The 16,077-nt window shown below is 30.6% G+C and overlaps 2 protein-coding genes across 4 annotated transcripts in view; one reads left to right on the forward strand and one right to left on the reverse strand.

The window, feature by feature from the left end:
- Positions 1 to 9,508, forward strand: part of STAT1 (signal transducer and activator of transcription 1) — a 91,757-nt gene extending 82,249 nt beyond the window's left edge. Inside the window, exon 25 of the mRNA XM_031452109.2 lies at positions 9,316 to 9,508. Within this exon, the coding sequence (XP_031307969.1) occupies positions 9,316 to 9,355 (40 nt within the window). The 3' untranslated portion in view covers positions 9,356 to 9,508. The remainder of the gene's footprint in view (positions 1 to 9,315) is intronic.
- Positions 1 to 16,077, reverse strand: part of GLS (glutaminase) — a 76,661-nt gene that overhangs the window by 44,576 nt on the left and 16,008 nt on the right. For 2 of the 3 annotated variants that reach the window (XM_031452111.2, XM_031452112.2), the window contains exons 4-7: positions 13,654 to 13,783; positions 12,846 to 12,925; positions 10,063 to 10,226; positions 5,168 to 5,226 (exon numbers count right to left, since the gene is read on the reverse strand). In XM_031452111.2, coding sequence (XP_031307971.1) covers positions 5,168 to 5,226; positions 10,063 to 10,226; positions 12,846 to 12,925; positions 13,654 to 13,783 — 433 coding nt within the window. Of the gene's footprint in view, positions 1 to 5,167; positions 5,228 to 10,062; positions 10,227 to 12,845; positions 12,926 to 13,653; positions 13,784 to 16,077 lie in introns of those variants that run through there. The other variant, XM_010979713.3, reaches the window with a different exon arrangement.

Genomic DNA, 16,077 nt, shown 5'->3' on the forward strand with positions numbered 1-16,077 from the left:
TAAGTTCTTTAGACATTTATTTCATTACGTACAAGTCACACAGTAAAATAACATCCTCAAAAATTACATTTAGTACTCTTATTAACTAACAACTTAATTAGATCCTCTTTCCATTTTGCTGAAACCAAAAGCCTGGAAATCCAGTATATGACTTGTTCCCAGTCATTAGTGATTATTACAATGATGCACATCCTTAATACCAATGACTACAATGTTTCAAAACTCTCTTTTGACTGTGCCCAAGAAGTTTTTATAACCTGAAGCAGCGCACCATAGTAAAATCTAGGACATAGTAAGTATGCCTTTCTTTTGGAAAATGGGAGGAAACCTAGACCAAAGGTGGGTTAAATTTTAATAAAGGTACATATGGAAACAGATTTGAAAATTGACAGTCTTAAAACTCTCAATACCCCGTTATCTCTCGGAAAAAAATTTCCATGCCCAGGGATACGTTTATTACAGTTTTAAATAACTGCATAAGCATTATTAGATATGTTATTTTAATCTTTAAAAAGTTGGAGTAATTTATAGTAAGTACAGTAGGAAAACAAAACAAAAAGTTGGACAAAATGTATCTACTAAAGTTTCTAATCCATTTATCAAATGACTTTTAAAAAGCAAACCATGTGGTTTGTTTGAAAAGGTCAGTAACCAGACCTTGAGATTAGAAAATTATACAAATTAACTTTTCAATAAACATACCTATCAAATTAAAGAATTTACAATCCTTTGAGGAAAACTTTTATGAATAAAAATTTGATAAAGAGGCACTGAGTTTTAACACTGGCAATTAAAATAATTAATATAACTACATTGGAGTGGTTTTATAGCCTGTTTTTACAATATACTCATGAACTAAATCACATATTATCTATCATAACACAGGTGAAAATATCACTATTAACAGGGACATGTGCCAATAAATTTAGTATTAAATGACTCATTTAAAGTCAATGCATTAATCAGTTATTTTGTAAGTAAATCACTTGATTCCATTCATAAAGTATGGTGTAGAAGCCAACTGAAAATTAGAGATCATAGAGGAAAGACATAGAAGAGGCAAAAAGAGGTAATTAAAAATGATTTTATAAAACATTTAGTCTAATCCCACCAAAGAAAATGCTTTAAAGCTAAATAATACATGGGAGATTAAAATAGATACTACAGTAAAAAAAAAAAAAAGTTCTAAATCTAGCATTTTCATAGACAACCCTAGAAATAAAGTAACAGAAAAGTGAATTCTGTTGGCAATAAATTACTTGCCTTTTATTTAAAAAAAAAAAAAAAACTCAAATGCATCAACTGATATAAACAGGAAGTAAACCAACATAATCCTTTCTTATGAATGTTACCAAGTTCAAGGCATCATCCATTGCTCTCCAGAGCCACAAATCACCTTAAAAATGTGGCTTATAAGAAAGTGTAACAGGTTATTGCTAACATGACCAAACTGAGCATTACATATATATTAACTAAATTTGTCTTGATTTTTATAGAGCATACTTATTTTTTTAAAAGAGAAAAAAAGCCTTCAATATTATAAACTCAAAAATACTTCTGATTAAAAAAAAAATCAAGCTTCTTCAAATGACAAAAGCCAGAAACTACTACTAGAATCAAGAGACAAACATAGAAGACAATACAACTTACTCTTTACCTTTGAAAATAAAAAAGTAGAAGTGCGACAATTATAACGTTATTCTCAACTTCCCACCCTAACCCTCAAGTTATCACAAGATCTTAATTTTTAAAACAAAACTAGGTGAGGTTAAAAATCATGTAAAGATACTGCTATTTCATCCAGAATAACTGTGCTTTCAAAATTTATTTTCATTCTTTACTTTAAAGCAAACAACCAGATTATTATCATCGAATAAAACAAACTGCAAAAAAGCATTCCTTTGAGTTTAGCAGCTACCACAGAGAAAAAGAGAGGAAGTATAGTACCTTGATGATTTTTAAATTATGTGCATTTTAAGTACAAAATGACATTTGTTTTTATGAAGGTATTTACCTATATAGCTTTGTTTAAATTTTTAAATACTGGAGTATTCCTACAAGTTTAGTAGTTAAGAATTTATTGCAACAGGTTCCTTCTGTCCAAATCCTCCTTTTTTTCCACAATCTGCTAATCCTTTTGAACATTTGCTCTGCCTCTTCCCCCATTTCCTGAGGATCACCACCAATCCTACAAGGAAAAAATATCAATACTACAAAATTATGAAACAAAGAGTCTTACTAAAGACTCTACTAAAGTTGTGTGTCTGTGTGGGAGGGGGAATAACATGAGGAGGATGTTTTAATAGCACCATAATAAAAGTCTTGAATTTTGAAAGAAAAAAAAATAGCCTTAAGGTCATCAATTAAAAGCTAAAACACAGAATTTACACCTAGTAGCCATGGTAAAATAACCACACTTCAGATACTCAAAGCACAAGCTCCTTGAGAAGAAGCCTAGTTCCTTACAGACAGCAAGCACTGACTAGTGCCCAAAGAATGACTACATACTCTCACTGAAAATTAAACTGACTTTTAAGGAAACAAATTGTTATCTTTCGTATAAGTTAAAATTAAGAAAATAATGACACAACATTGTAAAATGACTATAACTCAATAAAAAAAGGTAAAAGAAAGAAAATAAAATTTCTGCTGATTGGACAATATAACTATGTTAGGTAAAGACAAAAACGTTATCAAGAGAAACAGCAAATACCTACATTAAAAATGGCAGAGTGAATTCTAATGAGCAGCAAACAGAAAATCGGGAGACCCAGATCAAGCCCAATTCTACTGCTACTGGAATGATCCATTCCATTTCCTCATTGCATCTACATATACAGTAAGAGGGCTAGGTTTGAAAATTTCTTCAGCTATGGTCTTACTACTTCAACTACCAATTCATACATATGATGTGATCATACAATGTGCAGAGATCACAGATAACTATTTCTGAAAGTTCTGAATTTCTTTTTGAGAGTCTAAGAAAAGTATTACATCCTCGGGCAGTTTTATACAGAGGTATGTCAGGCTTACCCCTCCAAAACAGAGAAGAACATTTAAAAAAAAAAAAAAAAAGACCCAAAACTTGTGAAACACCTTCTAAAAATAAAACAAACAAAAAAACTCAAGGAAAGTCACCTTAAATATGCACCATACCCCAAAGCCTCATTTCCAATTTTGTCAGTAAATTTAAAATTTTATAAATTTAAAATCACTGATCAAATTTGTAAATACAAAATGACTTAGTTAAAGGTTTGTAGAGTTGGACACTGAGCAACACTTATGGTGTGTATGTGTGTTTTTTTAACTATTTCTAAGTACTCATGTTAATGTGGCTCAAAGTATAGTTTATGGCTTGTGACTAAACCTGGTGACACTAATGAAGTAATGATATGATTAACCAGACATGCATTTCCCACGTGCAGCATTTCAGTGTAGTATATTAAGCCCATGAATCATTAAACAAAAGATGTTTAACTGCATGCAGTTAAGCAAGACTTCTATTAATCATTCACATATGCCCTTTCTTGAAAATTCTATTGGTGTGCCATGTTAATCTTTCTCCAGTGTTAAGAGTTCTTAAACTGGGATCCATGAGTCAGCTTTAAAGGGTCGTGAACTTCCTACAGTTTACATAAAATCATGATATATGAATATATATTCTAGGAAGACCCCAAAAAGGTTCAGAACCATTCTAGTGGTTTTTTCACCAAGCACTAACACACACAAGAGATTACCATAACTTTCCTTACTTCTAATTTAAGTTACTTGTTCAAGCTGAATAATTATTAATGAGCTTTTCCTTCATCGCAGTATTTATTGAATTTCATTGTTAAGGGCCCTTTTACTGGTGTATATCCTATACTATGCTGAAAGCTACCTGAAGGCATGAGTATGCCTAGCACATATTCATATTATAATTTTCTATAATAAACAAATAGTGTCATTCATCTCAAACTGACAACTTTTCTCTTATGTAAAATAGTCATGAATAACTAAATGTTATAATGGGCAAAATGAAAATTTCCTAGCCTAAAAAATTAGTTACATTAAAAAATAATACTTGGCTATACTATCTACCTCACTAGAGTTACAAGGATAAGTGGGCCGGTGCTCACGAAGCATTTGCCCTAAAATAACAACATTTATATTCATTTTAAAGGCTTTTTCTCATGAACAAAAAAAATTCAAGAAAGTTAAGAGAAAATTTCTAGTATACAAATTGGGTGTATTTTTATTAATTGGGCCAAGGGTATAATTTATGTTCAAATATTCTTTGTGTAACCAGGGTATCCCATCCTCAGTAAAGCATCTACAAAGCCATGTAGTTATGTTTTCTTCAAGCATGGAATACATATGCACAGGTTTACTGAAGAAAGTATATAAATGTTCCAAACACAAATGAAACATAATTGAATAGAAATAAAATTTTTTGGAAATTTAAAACTAAACAGTATCACACAATAGACTCATTTTCAAATACTTATTTCAAAATAACATTAGTGTTTCCAATTATTAAGGCAAACCAAACACTTAACAACAACAATAAAAATCAAAACATACAATGTAAACCGAAGAGTAGTGAAAATAATATAACTTAATAATTGGAATAAGTCTTATTTATTTTAGTTATTATATGATTCAAGGAAACAAGTTCAAGTGAAAATTGTGATTACAGCTCATGAAAGTATAAAGGACTTGAGACTAGTCAAGGGTAAATGTACTTTGTTGTAAAACAAAGTACCAGAGCATTTGTTCCTACATATGCTGATGAGAAACATCAAACAGTGAAACGCTATTACTTCTGTTTACATCTGTTCATTCAGAAGAGCCAAAAAGAAGAGAAAGAAAAAATTCTTAAACTTTAAGAAGAAAAACTTCTTTGACTATTATTCAGCAGAGACTTCTTTTTGAATTTTTGCCAGATCTTCAGGTCAAGGGTAACTGTTGGAATTTATAATGAGTCATCTATTTTTAATTTTGCCCTTGAAATTACATCATGCATTTTGAAATAAATATCCTAACCTTATACTATAAGATTAATTTAACACCGAAAGAAAACTTTACACAGTTTCACATAAATATGTAAGATTCATCTTTATGAAGATTCATCTTTTTCATTCTATTTAAAATTTTACTAGATTAAAAGGAAATGTTAACATTTTACCTTTATTAATGAAGTCACAACAATTGCTCCAGCATTTACCATAGGATTGTGTGGTTTATCTAAAAATATAAAAGCAAGAGCATTATTTCAAGTACCTGACACCATTTTCTGTGATGCACAGGTACTTCCATAAACATATCTGTTTTCTTTATGTAAGCCATTGTTATAGTTCTTTGGGGGGCAGGAGTGGGGAAGGGAGAAGTTGGATTGGAGGAATGCATTTAAGGCACTTACATACCAAACCAGTAATACACTTCTAGGAAGCGGCTATGATAATTATATAGGCAAAGATTCAAGTACAGAAAGGCAGTGAATAGTAGTATAATAAAGAGCACAATCAAATTTTCTAACTCTGCCATTTACTAGCTATTTGACCCCAGGCAAGTAATTGATTTTCACTGTGCCTCAATTTTTCCATCTGTAAGCTAGGAGTAATAACAGCACCAATACCTCACTGAGTCATACTACTCGAATGAATTAAAAAAAATGAAATGTTTAGAAAGTACCTGGCACATCCTTAAGCAATTCAGTAATATTATTACTAAAAAATCAACGTGGAAAAAGCATGTCTAGTTTGGACTCAATTTTCCTTTTTAAAAATATTTTATTTTTGTGTTTATGTATATACATACACAGAAAAAGAAAACACAGACATTAACAAGTGACATATATAGGATAAAAGATTACAGGGGATTTAAGTTGTATTTCCTATACTTTCTATATTTCCTGATAATAAGGATGTATGCCTAATATAATTTAAAAATTACTTAAAATTTAAATTCATCCAAAATTGTACTTCTTCTAATTCTTATGACAAACAGGATTTCAAATCTCAACTGAGTATATTTTCATTCACAGCATAGCAAAATGCCAAACATAAAACTCTTAGGGCACTGAAAACATTTATTTGAAAGTATAATTCCTAATCTATTTGTGGTAGTACTTTATTTCTTATAGAACAAGTTTTTTACCTAAATTGACAAATCTAACAGAATTCATTAAGTTATTATTGCTACATTACTAGTCTCCTTGAATTTTAAGCAAGTTATCTTTGGTGAGATGAGCTTATAGCTAAATAAGGAAGTTCTCCAAACTGTTAAAGAGTTATCATATGACCCAACAATTCCCAGGTATATAACCAAGAGAAATAAAAGCGTATGTGCACACAAAAACCTGTACACAAATGTTCACAGCAGTATTATTGATAATAGTTAAAAAGCAGAAAGCAACCCACAACCCAAAACTTCCTGCCAAATGTTAAGTGGATAAACCAAATGTGGTTATTATTATTATCCATACAGTGGGATATTGTTCAGAAATAAAAAATGAAGTACTGAAACATGCCACAACATAAAAGTACCTTAAAAATATTATGCTAAATAGACCAGTAATAAAAGCAAATATGATTCCCTTTACATGAAATGTCCAGAATAGGCAAATCCATAGAGACAGAAAGTAGATTACTAGTTTCCTAGGGTAAAAGAGAAATAGGTACTGACTACCGGTGGGTACAGGGTACCTTCTGTGTGTGATAAAAGTGGCCTAAAATTGATTGTGGTCATGGCTGCACAACTCTATGAATATGCTAAATGCCATTAAGCTGTACATTTTGAATGAGTGAATTATGTGGTAGGTGAATTGTATCTCAATAAAACTGCTAAAATTTTTTAATTAAAAAAATCTTCATTGACTTAGAGTACACCAGTTTCCCTCAATATAAGATCAACAATGTGATTTAGTATCTAGGTATGCCTTAAACACTGTACATTTTGGGTTACCCATGATAATGACTAATTTCAAAAGTTAAAATAAAACTTAGTACAGGTATACTATCTAACTAGTACAGTCAGGATTTCACCTATTCCAAATTATGCTAAGAGAAGTTTGCTTTCTTTTGAGATCACACAAAATGAAAGCAACTGTTACCACAGAAAAATATCACATGGCAAATGGGGAGCCAAGAAACAAAAATTTTCCAATATTATCCATCTGAAAGAAAAACCACATGCAGACAGAAGCAAACTATGGACATCAGGCTGTGCTAAATTAGTTTACACTTGTACTTGCGTATATTCATGTATCTGTCTTTTCTTCTTCTTTCTTTTTTCCTGACATTATTAGGTTTAGACTCCAGGGCCCTAGGAGGTAATGTGTATATTCCAAATGATACCACATGTATGGGGACATTTACTATTTTCTAAATAATAAATATTCTGCAAATACTACATAAGCTACATTCAAGAAGATCTTCCAAGAACACTAAAGCATTTCACATCATGACAGCACAATTTTAAAATGTAAGCAACTGCTTGCTCACTCTGCTATGACTCAAAAGCCAGACATCTGAACACTTGGAAATAAACCAGAGATGTTAAAAACTCTAGCATTACTGCAGTACAAAACTTGAGCCTAAAAGTGAAATCTACTTGTCTCCTGCTCTGCTGTAGTTAGAAGGAAGAATTGAAGGGTTCCATTTAGAATTTATAATTTAAAAATATTTATGACAGCAGAAACAACACTTAAGCTATTAGCAAAGGCTATATCTGAAGTAATGACATAAATTAGCCTAGTATAATGATAAAATGGACATGGATGACATCTGAAATTTATAAGCATTTTTAAACTAGAATGCACAAAACTGAACAATTTTTTAAATATTTATTCTCTCTAAGGGAATAAAACAAGTGGAAAGTTCTTTCATATTATACTGGAAAAAGCTTTTCTAATTGCTAAGCATATGAACCTTTCAAAGATGTGGTTCATGACTGTGGCTAAGTCAAAGTCTGCTAATGCATATACTAAAGAACTACAAAGTATTAATGCTCAATTTAACAGATGTTTATATTTTAGGTATTAAAGTGGAATTTTACATCACCATATAAAAATTAATATGTTGTTTAATCCTGCAGTGTACCCCCTTACCCAACCACCCAAACTGTTCTTCCTAATACAATTCAGTCCTGTCTTCTCATGTAAATTAATTCAACTCAACTTCTTTTTTGAATCCTCTACACATATAAACCAACACATACATTTTGGCTTCTGTCAATTACACAGATAATATAATATATAAGATATATACATATTAGCAGTAAGATAATATAATTAGTATGCAGCACTTGAGCTTGTCTTCTTTTTCCATGTATTAGATGTAGGTAAATTGTTTTCTGTATCCTTTAATATTAGCTAGATAAGACACTTAAGAACCAAGGCCCATGTTAACAATATAGGGGAAGAAGGCTAAAAAATATTTAACTTTTTTAAGGTGGAAAAGACTTAATGAGGAGATCCAAAATTGACATCTCCATCAAGTAACTTATTTCCTTATTTATAATGATAGAAAGTATTAGCCAACTCCCCACCATAGGGCTAAAACTTTTTATGCTGTAAAGCATTTTTAAACTGATAATAAAAGAGTAACTACTGTAATTTCTTTATCTATTTATTATATTCATATTAATGGTAATTTATCATTACAATATTATAAAGCCTTGTTTTATGTAAAAATTACTTGGAAAAAGAAATACCTCATTTTCATGTGTAAATCTAAGTAGTTTTTTTTTTTTTAAGAAAATCAAAAACATTCATACTTTTTCACTTGTCATAGAATTTTTGTGAAACCCACAGAAATAGTTTAATCATCTACTCTAAAAACTGGTTATTTTAGGCATCTCATATCACTGGAAAGTGGGCTGGAGAGAAGATGGGAGCAGGAAGTAAGATTTCACTTTATAAATTTACAATGTCTGGGATTTGCTTTAAGATAATTCAGTGGAGTGTAGTGGGGGGTGCTGGGTGTGATTATTTCTAAACGTTAGTAATCATGAAGCTAAATGATGGATACATGCATGCTTATATTCTGTTCTTTCTACTTTTGTATATTATATGCATTTGAGAACTTCCATAACAAAAAAGTTTTATGGTAGCTCTGGTTGAGTTGGTGAGCATTTTTGCTTTTTCTCTTTCATAACATTTGGTATTTGAAAGAAATATCTTGTGTTAAATAGTTGGGTAACTAACAAGTCTTAATACTTTACAGGAATCCAAAAGAAAAGGGGAGGACAAAGGTAATTAGTACTTCTGATCTGGCAGAGGTTTTAAATCTAAACACCAACCTATAGGTTAATTTCTATTTTTTAATCTTTCAGGCATATGCTGGGTTCCTCATTGTGTGATGAGTTAAGATAGAATTAAAGAAAACAAGAGTGAAGGAATTTACTGGTTGCAGTAATTGTCGTGAGACATACTTTTGTATTTTTTCTTTCTGTTGGATAAAAAACGAAATGTGGCTTATACTCATTATTGTTTTATTATTTTTTTAATAAAGTTATAAAACTAGTATTTTCTTGCTTTTCTTCCTATTTGTTTTGAGGGCAATTGCTTTTTCTTACTTACTTTACCATAATCTTTCCTGATGCTACATTTGATTTTACGGAACTTATTATAAACTAGCAACTTCAATAAGGATATCATATACACAGAAGCACCTTGTTTAATAAACTCACTGGCATCTAAATTTAATATGGAAAGAATTAACATTTTTTTTCTAACAAAATTAAACATTTTATAAGAAAAATTAAAAATTTCCCAAAAAAGACAAAGCAGAATAATAAACTGGGTGTTTCTGGTGAAATGACTGGTTTTGAGAGAGGTCTTTAAAGAGTAGGAATGAACAAATAGAGGAATTTGAATGTGAAGAAGTATTTCAGAAACAACAACAACAAAAAAATGGGCTTGGGATAAATGAATTTAACATTCTAAGTAATACATTTTTTTGCCATGTACATTCTGTTGACACTAAGTCTGTAGGAAAAAAAATCACAAAAAGAACTCAGGAATTTAGCACTGTATTATATTAACTGAATATAAAGTTTAACAAGAGCTTTAATTCTTACCATCTTCGTTTAAAAATAGTTTGTTGAATCTTAATCCACTTGGCTCTTTCCCAACATATCGATGCACATATTCTGTTCCAAGATCATTAACAGCAATGGCATATTTCAAAGGTTTTACACAGGACTGAAGACAAAATGGAACTTTGGTATCTCCAATAGAATGTCTATTTAAAAGTAGATTTAAAAAATAAGATCAACTGGGAAAAAACGTAACAATAATTGGAGTTGTTATTTATATTTTAATTCTAACTTCAATAGTTTTCCCATAATTCAACAAGTTTACTTGGATATTAAAGAATAAATATAAGTATGTTTATTTTAAGAGGGATACTACAATACAATGGCAAATACCTTAAGGTACTCAGGTAATAATAGAGTGGTTCAAAATTAGATAATAAATAAGTAATGCGATAAACTGCCTCTGAGGGTAAGAGGGTATGACCCTCCTTGCTCCCACCTGTATTCAGTCACATAAAATGAGCTAGCCCTTTTAGAAATTAGTCACTATTCTTTTACTCATAGCTTTAATCATCCTAAACTGTAGTTAGTTTTTAAATGGAACTCAGTTTAGATTCAATATGATTCTCTGAGACCCTATCTATAAATGCTTCATCTTGTGAACAGTATCTATTCACAATTTAAGCCCCATTAAAAGAAACAGCGTTCAGTCTCATAAACCTGACAAAGCTGGCACAAATGGCAATCATTATCACTATGTAGGTAAACAACAGAACAAAAAGAAAGCTTTACATGTTACCGAACTGGGATGCACATGAAGTAGAGAATAGGTATGAAAAAGGAAAAACTGACCAATCCAATTATAATGTAAGCTTCACAAGGCAGATCTCTGTTTTATTTGCTGAAGCATCCCAGGTGCCCTGAACAATGCCCCAGTACATTTTAGGCACTCATTCATTCAGAGTGAAACTCAGTCACAGTGAAACTGGGCACTATAATAACTACCCCTGAGCAAACAGAGGTTAATGGAGAGATCAGAGGGTAAAGATACATCAAAGGGTCACCTGACTTCTGAGTATATGATAGAATATAAATAAATATGTATACATATCAAAAATACATTTTTTCCTATCAAATTTATAAATAATTTCCAATTCAACCTGGCAATCATTCTAATCAAAGCCTGACTAAAGTCTTAGTTAAAAAACTTTGAATTTAAAAATACGTATGTTCTAGTCCAAAGTTAAGAATTCTCTAGATTAGAAAACTACACAAAGAGAACCATTTTACTCACAAAGTATGTTCAAGAAGAAAAAAAGGCATGTGTAAGCATTAGGTGATAACAATTTCCTCCAAATATAACAATTTCCACTACACTATAAACCATTTCCTCCAAATACAAAAAAATAGGAATATCACTCCCTATTGGAATTTGCTCCATAAGGATACGCCATGTCTTTTCATACACCTGTATCCTTTCATGGCACCCAACATTTAATTCAACGCACAAGTGTTTAGTGCATTTCAAAGGCCTAAATGAAGGTAAAAGCCTTTCATAATGGAGAAAACAACGGACTAAAAAAGTTAAGAGACCTAGGTGCTAGTTCCACCTCTGCCAGTTTGATACAAACTCTGGGCCTCAGATTCCTTTGTTGTAAGAATCAATGAGCTCAACCATAGTTTGTAGTGTAAATACTTTAGGAGGGTAAGTAGTGAAAAATAAGATCACTTAGATAAGAGATTAAAATTTAATAAATGAGTGGAAAACGTTTTAATTGGGACATTATCCTGAAAAATAAAATCTAAAATTATATGGCTAAATGATTTGTAGTTTTAATAAAATTTAGGATAAAATTATATCTCTGATATAAATTCATCAAGCTGTACACACTTAGGAGTAGTATACATTTTTATGTAAGTTATATTTTATTGAGAAAAGTAATAATGATCTTACTAAAAATCAAAAAAAAAAAAAAAACAGAAGGATTATACCTCTGAGCCAAAGTCTTCAAATGAGTATAAAAATATTGATTTTTCTTTTTTGGCATAATTTTTTTGACTGACAAAACCAAATTGCAACCCAGTAAGAAATCTTCATGTCTGACTTACAGCATTAACAGTCATTCTTAAAAAAGAATTTCAGACTTTATCCATTTTTTGAAGGGCCTCTCCTAACTGACTTTTTAAATCAAATCATTCTCTGTGAAGTATTCTCACATCATTATCCTTTTCATAATTTTCCTAGATCTTCATATGTCAGTGGTTATGCCTACAGCGTGAGCACATCCCAAAGATTGCTTTCATGGACTTCATGAAGTCCTGCATGTTTTGCAACTGACTTTTCACTTTGCAAATGACTGATGAGTAATAGACTATATTATGTTATATTGTGTTAACTATGATTCTAATCATATCAGCAGCAAGAGGAACAAAGATAATGACAGGATGGGTAACCAACGGTAAGCCAAGAAAGGGGAACTAATTTTATTGGTGGTCAATTCACTAGTAAATAATGTCCCATTTTGCCAAGTCTACTCTTCCTAAACAAATTCATGATTGCAGGTCCTTGTACAAAAAACATTCAAAAAACAAGACTACAACTGTGAATAAGAGAGATGAAATGCCTCATAAAATTTAGTGTACGGTTATTGTTTCAGTTGATTTTCTTAAATTAAACTAAAATCTAAACTTCTTTACCTTTTTGAATTTATGTCATGTTATGGCGCTAATTTCCATTACAGAAGTTGTTCCCCTCTATCTCATGTTCATAGTTATGCAAAATTTAAGATTTAGAGTTGGTTTTGATGGGTCTGAAATAAACTTACCTCTGTCCATCTACTGTACAAACAGACACACCCCACAAATCAGGACTGAACTTGGCTAGCTGAGGAATATAATCCGCAACCTATCCAAAACATTGGAAAGAAATTAATAGATATAATCTAGGCAAATAGTATTTTCTTCTACCAAGAAAATTATCTCAATTTAGCTTCCACCAATGAATAGTTATTTTATAGCACTCGGTGGCTTTGTAGTCTATCTCTTATAACAATATTCATAAAAACTAAGGGCACAACAGACTTCTGAGGATTGTAAGTGAGATCTAAATGACTTCTCTCAATCTCCATCATTCTGTTTTTCAGTGCCTCTCTTCCTAAAAAAGCAGTCTGAAATAGGAGCTAGGACCTGATTTTTTTTTTTTTTAAGGGAAAGGAATAGAGAATTTTTTTAATCAGGGTCATGTTGACAGTGTTTCATTGTCTAAAAACTTTCAATATGAAGAATAAATAAAGTAGCCCTTATGTGGAGAATCTAAAAACTAGAAACATTTTATTTAATGTTCAAAGGTATTATATCTGCAGAAATTTCCAATAAGTTACTTACTAATTAATTAAAAATTTAAAAGCCGTACGAATCATTTCAAAAATCACAAAGAATTCTTAAATTTAGATTTCTTTTTAGCTAAAATAACAATTAAATTAAATATTTTAAAAGCACTTAATCCAGTAGCTTCACTTAACTTAAATTTCTTAATTAGCAAAGCACAAAACTACACAATTTTACTCTCTATACCTCAAGTTGAGCTGAATTTAATTAACTGGTTTAGGAAAATAGTCACATCAAAAATGTTACCTTTCCTCCAGACTGCTTTTTAGCACTCTCATATAACTCATCAATGTGTGAAGTAAAAGACATAAAGTCAGGAATGACAAATTTTCTTCTAAAGGCTTGTGTCAACAAAACAATGTTGCTTTGAACACATCTGTGGAATATGAGAAAAAAATTAACAAACTAGTACTTTTTAAATATTAGTACTTGCTAGTAACAATATTAATTAGGAGAATGTTCAAACAATAGAGAAATTCATCATTTTACACAACAAACTAAATTCTATAAATTATACTCCTTCTACATTATTCTCTTTCCTTCAAGTAGCCTTTCATGTAATTGCTTGTAAGCTGTTGAACAAGTTAAAGAAACAAATTAGATAGCCTAAAAATTATGCCAAAGTTTAAAACAGCAGAGTATTCCACCAGGTAAAGTATCAAGACCATCTAAAAACAAGATTTTTACCCTACCAGAATTGATAAGCATTCAGCATGACATTTGGTTAATAAAAATCAGACTTCAATAATATATATCCCTTAGTTTCTATATAACTATTACTAGTATTTGACAAAAAACTAAACATTTTGTATTTTAACATATTTTTCCTGAATTACATTTTGAAAAATTTGCATTTCCAAGCTAAAAAAATGGAAATATCAACTTTGTATAGTCAGATTGTCTCTTAAAGAAATACTTATTAAAATGCTTATAAAAATAATGTATAATTTTAAAAAATTATGTATAGAAGTACAGTAATTTTATATTATCTGAATCACCAAAAATGTTAAACTACATTATTCTATTCCCTGTAAGATACGTAATACATTAAGAATTAAAATGTTTCATTGTTATAAACCATTTAAAAGGTATGATAAATCATGTGGATGGGAGAGCATGAAATCTAATGATGTGAACCAATGGTCTGCTTTGTTTTAAAAAAGATATAAGCCAGAAAATCAATTCATCAATACAACCTTAAAGAAGAGTTTTGTAAATAGGTAGCAGTCAACCATATACTCTAAGTCCATCTTCTTAAGAGAGTCTCAGAAATTTAGTAATAGAATACTTACTTGATAAAGTAAGACTTTCCAGATGTGAGCATCAAGCCATAACACCAACTTAAGACTAAGCCCAGAACAGACTAAAAAGTACTGTTTCAAGTACTATTTATCCTGCTTAACCCTTAAAACATGAATACTTTGAGATGATTTCCCACTTTACAGATAAGAAAACTCTGTATGTAACTTGTAAGTAACTAATGTGCACCAATTATTAAAAGAGAGATGGAGGAGCAAGCACTCTCAGTATTTCTTTTTCAGTCCATAGGTAAATGATAAATTTTTATATCTCAGTATTTGAAATTGTTCTCTCAGTATTTTAATTCCAGTTGTTCTAAATGAAACATCAAATCAAAGTTAAAAAGCCAAATATCATATTTTAACTATTAATAAAAATCCAGAACATATACTCAGTCAACATAAAATTAAACACTGATTTAAAGTAAAATAGATTATTTTCAGTGATAAAGATGTGTCCCAATTACAACATGTAAAAGTTATAGTCCTAATTTCTATTAACCTTCAGACATAAAAATAATTGACATTCAAAAGATAAATATTTACTTCAATACACTTTGATATATTTTCTGATAATTTCAATGTTAACCTAAAGGTATTAAGTTTTGCCACTGACTTAATATTTATAATATGCTTCAAATAGCAATTCAACTTGCACATGAGAGCTGTAAGTCGTATTCTCAGCCGAAAAGACAATTCCTGATCTTGTATCACTATATCTATATCAAATCAAATCTACACCCCCCTTTTTTCAAGAAGTATTACATGAGAAAATATGAGGACTGCCAAACAAGCAGAAATTATTAGCCTACCACTAACCCACTATTTAACTATTCAAAATTAATCAGCACTTTTAAAAGGAGGCTTTATCATTAACAAAACTGTAGTCAGTGAAACTGGGATGTTTTTGCTCTATCAGAAGGTGCTGGTAAAGCTATGCTAACAGTCTTCCCTGGTGAATTACTGTGCCCAACCAAGGAAATCTTACCACTCAGAAGAGTGCCTAGTGCCACACTGATGAACATTCCAAATAGTAATGTTTTTCTTGGAAGTTATTTTAACATAGATTTTATGAACCTAATTAGAAAATCAGAAGTCACATAAAATGAGCTGATGAGGAACTGCTTATGCTTTTCAGCAAGTCACATCTTTCTCATGCTTTGTTCAGTTTTCTTAACTGTAAACTCGTAATAATAATTTTTCCTTCCTTCTTTACTTAAATGTTTGTGATTAACAACTGTAATGCACATAACTGTTTTATAAAATATCTCACATATAATTTTTCATTAGTAAAATAACATAGTGGATACGAATTTTTTAAGAAAAATAAAACAATAAACAAATTCAAAGACTACCATTCACTTTCCTCCAA

The sequence above is a fragment of the Camelus dromedarius genome, chromosome 4 (assembly GCF_036321535.1).
Source record: "Camelus dromedarius isolate mCamDro1 chromosome 4, mCamDro1.pat, whole genome shotgun sequence".
NCBI classification, from domain to species: domain Eukaryota; kingdom Metazoa; phylum Chordata; class Mammalia; order Artiodactyla; family Camelidae; genus Camelus; species Camelus dromedarius.